Source organism: Drosophila serrata, unplaced genomic scaffold, assembly GCF_035046125.1.
Source record: "Drosophila serrata isolate PLE 108 unplaced genomic scaffold, ASM3504612v1 contig_26, whole genome shotgun sequence".
Taxonomy (NCBI): Eukaryota; Metazoa; Arthropoda; class Insecta; order Diptera; family Drosophilidae; genus Drosophila; species Drosophila serrata.
The window spans coordinates 82,725-91,044 of NW_028256924.1; the positions used below are offsets into that span (position 1 = coordinate 82,725).

Below are 8,320 nucleotides of genomic sequence, written 5' to 3' on the forward strand. Positions count from 1 at the left end.
GGCGCATTTTACATAACTATTCAAATTTTTGGTTCTCGGAAAGTAATTATTTTTTTGCCACCTGACAATTACCTAAAAGGAAAATAGGCCCAGGTTTCGTAATAGCCACTAATTTAATAAACAAAAGTGGCTAGAAACGCGAGCACGACTTATGAAAGTGAAATTGCACCAGTTTAAAGAAGAAATTTCAAATGCATGTCTTAGGCATTAAACTCCCATCTACGGCCTCTACGCATGTGTGAAAATCTGCGCGCAAAGCCACAACCACCAAACATTCAATCAATTATCACCCCTGAACTTGGAGCAGATCTCTCGAGATGGTATAAAAGCTGGAGACCCGGCTTGGAGCTGCATCATTCAGTTCTGCAGTGACCAACCAAAGGGATACCACCAGCTTTCAGTTTTAAATTATTAACCATCCACAACCATGCACAAGAACACCATTTGGTATGGAGCCGTGCTCTTGGTCCTATACTACACTCTGGTCTTCTGCGAGGAGACGGAGAATGCCGGAGCTCAGCCTGCTGAAGTGGATAACCAAGCGGAGGATACCTGGGAGAATCTTGGACGGGAGCTAATGGAGTTCGAGGGACGCACTCGCCGGCATCGTCATCACATGTTCTGGTGTAAGTAGATCAGTGAAAAGTAAAGAAAACTTTCAAGCTGAGTCCTGTGATAGTGAAAAAGAGATATACAATCGTTTAGATTTAATATAAGTTACTAAGCTTCGGAAAAGGAAATACTTTCCTAGACATTATGCTTCATTCTTTCGAATTTTCTTAAATCTGTTCAATTTTCCTCATCTGTTAATTGGTACTAAAAGTCTTTCCTTTAATTAAATGTCTTAAGGGGTAAACAAAATAGAATTCAACCTGGAAAATGAATAATTTATCCCTCTTTTCAACACTTCAAAGTTATCTAATATCTCCATAATAACATTACTTACACCTTATACCCCGAGATAAGATTAACCAATCCTCAGTTTTTTTTATCAAAACAGCATAATTTACATAACAATTAGCAGGTTGACGGGTTATTGCTATTATTCTGATCACTTTGGGATTACCTACCAAAGCTTGGTCGTGCTCAGCGCCACTTTCTTTGGAAAGTTTTTCCATATGGTTCAAGTTACCAAATTGGCTGATCACGAATCCACTCGCTCAATTAACACTTTTCACTTTCAATCTTTGGGCATAGATATTGTTTAATAAATTGTCGTGGACTTCTGTTTATGAAAATTGTAGAATTTCTAGAGCAGTGAAAGTGTCTGCCCCCTCTGATGCAATGGAAAATTATTTAATCTTTTATCTTCTCTTTACAGATCGCCATCTGTGGCCCATTGCGATTGCCTACTGGATCAAGGTGAAAGTGGTAATTGTCTCCTTCTTTGTGGGCAGCGCCATATACTTGGGTCTGCGCTACTTCTGGCCACATGCCAGATGCAATCAGGAGATTATCCTGGATCATCCGTGAGTTAAATTGGAGTAGGATTTACTTAAATGTTTGCTAATATTTGATATCCTTTAGTCCCTCATCTTACTCCCATCACGATCACATTCCTTATTCCCTGGATCATGATCACTCGGACCATTATGTGTCCGCACCCACTTCCTTTGACTCCAGCTCCAGCTTCGAGCCTTACTCGGGTTATAGCAGCTATGCCGGCTCGGACATTGTCTCCGACATACACAGCGATTACCATGGCGAGTCTCCCTCGGGTCCAGCTGGTCCTAGTGGTCCCTCCGACACGCGTCGTCGTGGCAGGCGTAGCATTGAACAAGATCAGGATCAAGAGGAGGAGGAGCAGCAGCAGGAGGAAGATGAGGGTGAAGCTGAAAATGAGCAAGTAGAGATTGTGGATGAGGAGATAACCGAAAGTGTGGCCCGCCAAATGCCCGCTGAAGAGCAGTGAGTAACCCATATAAACTTACTCCTTTAAATCAATTACAGTTCCTTAATTCTCCTGCAGGATTGCCGACTTTATGTTTGCCTTTTTGGGCCTGGATTCCATTGCCTGTCGCCGTCGCTTTGTCTGCGAAATGGAGTTCCGTTCCAAGCTAAATCCCATGACCAGCATGGCCTTCCGGATTGTGGGTCGTGGCTTCTTTGAGAAGTATACCAATGCCAGGAATCCTCAGTCCAGGGCCACCAACTTTGGTGAGTGTGCGGACGTGAATCCCGAGTGCATATTTGTGGAGAATGGTGAGGGGGAGACGCAACAGGAGGAACAGCAGGCCGAGGAGCAGGCTCAGCAGGCGGAACAGCAGGCTGCAGCCACCGAGGAGGACTCCCAGAACGAGATCAATCTGCAAGCGGAAAGGCGACATGCCAAGCACAAGACTCGCAGGCTCAGCTCCATCGCCGAGCACATCCTGATGCAGTAGAGCTGCCTTAACTTGTATTTATTTATGTTTTATTTATTTATTTTAACTATAAGAGTGGAGAACGAACCTAGAAACACAAAAAATAAACTTGCCTCAATCTATTAATTTATGGAAAATGAAAAAAATATTGGTCTTTCTAAATGCAAATTTTGTAAGTTAAAAAAGGGAATAACAAATTCTCACAATGAAAACAATTCTTAAGGACTGAAATACCTTCCGCAAAATACCTAGAAAATGTGACTAAAATTGTATTAAAGGCGAGACTAAATCAGGTCTATATCTTCTTGGTCTTTTTCTTTTTGATGGCATTTATCTGATCGGCCATCTGCTCGATCTCCCGCTGATTAATGGGTTCGTTCTTGCGCACCTGCTGCGCCTTGCTGCTCTTCTGTCGCTGCGCCAGATCGGCGGCCAGGTCGTTCAGCTTGCCCCACACAAAGCTGAGGAAACTGGTGGCCAGATCCTGCTTGAAGAAGGCAATGGCCACCAGAGCTATGAGCACTAGCGCCGAAATGGAGTTCTGATTGAGATCCGCCTCCGCGGCACGGACTTCTGGCTTGAAATCCAGCTGTAAGAAGACAGATCCCCGATCCGCCACAAACGTGGCCGATGGGAGCTTGTAGGTGTAGGTTTTATCCGACAGCGTGGACTGCAGTTCAACCACATAGCTCTTGCCGTCCAGGGGAATGCGCGGGAAGAAGACCGTAATGCCCGGATTGAGCTTGGCCTTCGGATTCACCGGAGTGCCCACGCGTTGCGAGAAAACAGGAGAGTCGGAGTTGCCCTTGCGGTACATCACAATACGCAGGGACTTGTAGTGTTCGTTCAGCGTGGCTGTCACTCGAGCGGTGATATCCACAATCTTCAGAGGGCTAATGGCCACCAGATTGATGTCACGCACATCCTCATTGGCCACCTTCACCGTGTGCTGGGCGGGAATGGATCGCTCCACGTTGTCCTTATCGGGTACAACGAGAACGGAGTAGGTGCAGCCGGGCTGGAGGCCACGAATGCGATACTGTCCATTGGCCTCGCTGGTGGCCTCCTCCTGCTGCTGCGGACAGCCGTCGAGAGCAACGGCTTGGACATTCACACCAGCAAAGGGATCGCCGTTGAGGGAGGTCACTGAGCCAAAGATGGAGTAAGCAAAGCGCTTGCCACTAGGGAAATGGAAAATGGGAAATTAAAGACAAGATGCTTGACTCTATAGAAGTTATACTTACGTCAAAGTTACAGGCACTGTTTCGCCATCCTTAATCTCAATCATCTTGGAATTTGGCTCAAACTTGTACTCCTTCATCATGGGACGCAGGTAGTATTGCGATGGTGACAGCGAATGGAAGTTAATGGCCCCATTGTCGCCGGTAACAAGGTTCTTGCGATAACTTTCGCCGCCGCTCAATGACAGGAGAACACCGCTGAGCGCTTGACCGGCTTCATCCTTGACCACCACTGTAATTTCGCACAATTTGTGGGCACTAAACGAGGCCGACTGCCGGTTATAGTCGCTGAAAACATACGATTCCTTCTCAGCCTTCAGGTCAAAGTTTAAAGTCTCATCAATGGGTCCGAATTTGAACTCTCCAGTGACAGAGGTGAGCGCTTCCAGGCTCTGCAACTCCGGTTGATCCGGGAAGGAGAGGGTTATCTTGGCATCCTTAATTGCTGGCACCACCTTGCCGCGCAATATCAATCCACGGGTGGCCACAAAATTAAACGCAATATCCACACAATCGCTGCTGCCAATGATTTCCTGTTGTTGCGGCGCAAAGAGCAGGACATCGCTCACTGGCGTCACACGCAGCACTTGCTCCGGTTTCAAATATGTGTCATAGCGATAGGCAAACTTTCCATCCACCTTGTGGGACTCAGCCACGGGCGTGATGACCTCCTGGCCAGAGGATTCCGATTCGAGGATCAGTCTTATGGACTCAGCCGTTGGCTCGGTGGACAGGACACGAATGCCGGTCTTGTGGGCCACTGCGTTGATAATCAGTGTTTGCAATTGGTCAGGTTCTGGGGTGATGAATTTGCTAGGCAGCGAGCTATCATAGGTATGGCATCCCTCAAGCTTAAAGTCATAGCTGCCGTACTTGTTGACGCAGAAGGTGTTCACTCCGGACTGTATCTTCAGGGTTTCCGTAGAGGCCTTGGGCTCCGAAGGTCCCGTCACGTGGGTGTATCTCATCTGTAGGGAGAAAGAGTTAAGAATTTAGCTTACTTTTTCTTCTTAACTCAGCTAGAAACCCACCAAAGCGCGATGACTGGAGATGATGGACACCTCGTAACCTTTGTGCACGAATGGTGGGGCATCCTCCTCAGCAGAAGCCACGTTAAGGAATACTCGCGTCGATTCGTAGCAGAGATTGCCCTGTGGTATGGTCAGTTCATAGGGTCCTGGCAGCATGTCCTTGAAGACATACTTGCCACCTGGGCAAAAGAAGAGAGATAAAGACAAGTGATAAAGAAAATCAAGCTATAAACTAATAAGTAAACAAAGAACCTTAGAGGCCACGTATCTATAACATAAATTTACGATTCTTATCTCAGAAATCCAAGTGGAAAACGTGGTAAATTATAGGAAATCTCCTAGGGATTAGATTTTTTCGGGGATTCTTTTGATTTCCTTTCAATGCTCGTAAATTATTTAAACTTAGACTTCCTTATTTTAATTTTAATGAATCTCAAACCACTTACGATGTGCCCTGGCCTTCCATTTGCTCTCCGTGGGCTGACCGGTGGCATCCAAGGCCTGCAGCGTGACTTCAGCAGATGTGCAAGTTCCTGTAGCATCCGGCAGGCACTGCAATTCTCCACGAATCTTGGCGCGCAGCTGGGAGAAGGTAATACCATTAACGGGAGCATCTCGCACTTCCGCCTGCTGCTGCACGGGGAAGAACTGCACACCGGCGGCCTTGTCAACATCGGTAGTCAGCACCTCGATGGTGTACTTGCCCACCGGGAGGAAGGCACACCAGTTACCAGTCTCTGCCTTGGTCACAGCCGTCGTATGGAAGGTGGAACCGCTCTTGGTCAGACCCACATTATGGGATTTGGGGGACACCACCTTGCCGCACACTTCATAGGCAGATGGCACAATTGTGGGCAAAGATGCAGTGTTGATCTGGGCCTTGACTTGCAGGGGACTGAATTGAAGCTGCGGGGACTCCACTTCGATATTGACGCTTCCAGCCTTGAGGTTTTCCAGTGTGTAACCACCTTGGGCATCAGTTTCGGCCACCTTCTTGCCATTCACCTTGATAACGGCTGACTTCAAGGGAGCTCCACCCGCTGCGGCTAAAACCTGGCCGGAAACCGTGAAGCCGGTGATCTGGAATTCTTCCTTCAACTGGAGAGTATCCTTGCCCACTTCCAGCTCTAAAAAGTCGGGGCTCAAATGCAGCTTAAGCTTTGCATCTATATTGATGGCTTGTAATAGGTATTTTCCAGAGGGAACATTCCTGAAATTGTATTCTCCCGATTTGCTGTCCAGCTTAGAGAAGCAGGCGGCAGATGATTCGTACTCGCTCTTGCCACTATTTGCAGGGACTGAGGCGGATGATTTGTCGCACTTTGGCACTAGAGATTGCTGGGAAAAAGAAAATCATTAGATAAAGAATCCTAGAAAAATCTATATAAATCTCTCAACTTACTCCTTTCTTTTTGTACAGAGCCACGCCCAGATTGCCGGGCAGCTGGGTGCTGGTATCAAAGCGACCAATTACATCGAAACCAGAGACCACAAGGGAGTTGGCCGGCAGCTCCGTATTCCCACTGACCACAACGACTGTGTGCTGCGACTTGGAAAAATGCCAACGGGCATGCGAGGCTGTGACCACATACTGACCGGGAATGATGGGCGTAAAGGAGAAGACACCACTGCCATCGGTCTTGGTACGACGGACTTCACCCTGCTCCGAACGCAGCTCAACGTCCACGTCACGAGCACCGCCACCGGTGGCCAAAGCCACCTGGCCGGTGATGCCGAAGCCCTTGAACACAAAGTTAACGTCGCGACCCTGGCTGCACACATCGGTCTTGCCGTCAAAGTTCAGCTCCACCTGCTGGGGCTCGAAGCTCCAGCCGGGCGGCGGCGAAATGCTGAGCAGATAGTCGCCTTTGTCGTAAATGGGCAGAAAGTAGTAGCCGTTGGACGGCGAACAGTCTGTCTTATCCTTCAGCGAGCCCTGCTTCGTCAGCCTATTGGGAAATTAGGTTAAACATATACGATACGGGTTAATTTATTATTCAATTAGCGGCACGATTAACGTGCGACTGTCTTATCAGGTCATCCAATTTTACAACTACTTACAGTTTGATCTCCACCCGCGAAAAGTCGATCTCGGCGTGACTCTTGATGAAACCGCCACAGCCCACCACTTCCACTTCACCGGCGGAGACATTTTGCAGAAGTTTAATTAATAAAATTAGAAAAACGCCGGAAAAAAACCTCATTTTGACAAAGAAAACGACCGCAGTGTGACCAAGGGGCCGCAAAACACAACCGGTATCGATAGTACGAATGATGGAGAACTCGATTAACCGAAAATAAAACGACCGCTTTACACGACCGGTATCGATAGTACGAATGGTGTACAAATCGATTAATCGATTTCTTTTTATATCGAGGTGTTTAAATTCAAATTACTTAAATGCAATAAAATGAATGTAAATTAATAAACTAACTAGAAAAGATTTAAAAAATAGATAAAGAAATATTTCAATTATCACAGACTATAATTAATCGGTGAAGTTTGATTAGCGTTGACTCAAACCTATTTTAATATTAAATTTAGCAGGGTTTCCTTTGCGTTTGAGTTGTGATTTCGTAACGGTCATTATGGTTTAAAATTTGAGTTTTATTAGAATATTTTTACAAGTTATAATATTTATACAAAATGTAGCTTTTAATTAGTATATATTTGCTATAGATCCCATTTTCAATCCCTACCCGAACCAAAATATTTTCATATTTTCAACAAAAACACAAACATGTTGAACTTTATCTTATAAATATAAACATTGTACGACTTTTTGGTTTTATTCTTGCAATTGAAGCAATGTGATCAACTGATAATGTGGATAACACTATCTGCAGGCAATTGCCATTAGCCGTTCCCTAAAAACACACTGAAAACACTTTATTGAAACAGATAATAGCTTGTCGTATATTAATTATCGGAACGAATTTCCATTACCCCCAAACGAGATAAAGACGAGTATGAGTGTTCGAATCGATTCCGATTGTGAGTAAACCGATCCGAGGCCGAAGATATATATGTACAGAGAAATTCATTTCAAGCATCGTTGCTGCTATTGCGGCGCTTGTCTAATAAATTTCTTCGATCATCGCGCGATAAACTGGCTGGAAAATAAAGAATTCACAATATGGAAGACATACTGAGCTCGCATTTCAGAACCTCGTCTGCGATCCCCAAACAAAGCCCCACAGCTGTGCAGCTCCAACGCAAAAAATATGAGGGAAAATTATTATATATGTATATTGTGTCTGAACAACGTCAATTGCCCCCCTTCTTGGCATTGACTTTGAAAAGTGCGCCTTGAGACGGCCCCAGCTCTTGGGGTGCTCGCTTAAAAAGTTCCAAGCCGAGTCTCATGGCCAAGGGACATACATATATCTTAAAGGGTTCCTTACTAAACATAATACATATATTGTCCTTCAAAAAAAAGTGATTAATTTAAATTGTTTTCCACAATTTTTTAATATCTTTCTGATCTGGAATGTACACTGTATAACGCATGAAGGACTTTCGCTGGGAATCATACAGGAAATCATCCTGGTACAGAACAGAATTATATAGCAATCTCTATGATGAGTTTTAAGTGGAGTGTTCAGGATAGAAGCAGCTCTGATCACTACCTAATAATAATTAATTAGGATTTTAGTTTCAATTAATAGTATCATTATATAGCAT

The 8,320-nt window shown here is 45.3% G+C and overlaps 2 protein-coding genes across 2 annotated transcripts; one reads left to right on the forward strand and one right to left on the reverse strand.

Annotated features, from left to right (window-relative positions):
* The first annotated feature begins 118 nt into the window (after positions 1 to 118).
* LOC110178003 (uncharacterized) lies at positions 119 to 3,097 on the forward strand. Its single transcript, XM_020945003.2, has 4 exons — positions 119 to 626; positions 1,322 to 1,469; positions 1,528 to 1,908; positions 1,970 to 3,097. Exons 1-4 carry the CDS (start codon positions 428 to 430, stop codon positions 2,382 to 2,384), a joined length of 1,143 nt encoding a protein of 380 aa, XP_020800662.2. The 5' UTR covers positions 119 to 427; the 3' UTR covers positions 2,385 to 3,097.
* LOC110178002 (BOS complex subunit NOMO3) lies at positions 2,397 to 7,662 on the reverse strand. The gene is made up of 6 exons (XM_020945002.2): positions 6,697 to 7,662; positions 6,038 to 6,584; positions 5,082 to 5,973; positions 4,636 to 4,814; positions 3,608 to 4,572; positions 2,397 to 3,544 (listed from the first exon to the last, which is right to left on the reverse strand). The coding sequence occupies exons 1-6, from the start codon at positions 6,837 to 6,839 to the stop codon at positions 2,659 to 2,661; spliced, it is 3,612 nt and encodes a 1,203-aa protein (XP_020800661.2). The 5' UTR covers positions 6,840 to 7,662; the 3' UTR covers positions 2,397 to 2,658.
* Positions 7,663 to 8,320: the final 658 nt, after the last annotated feature.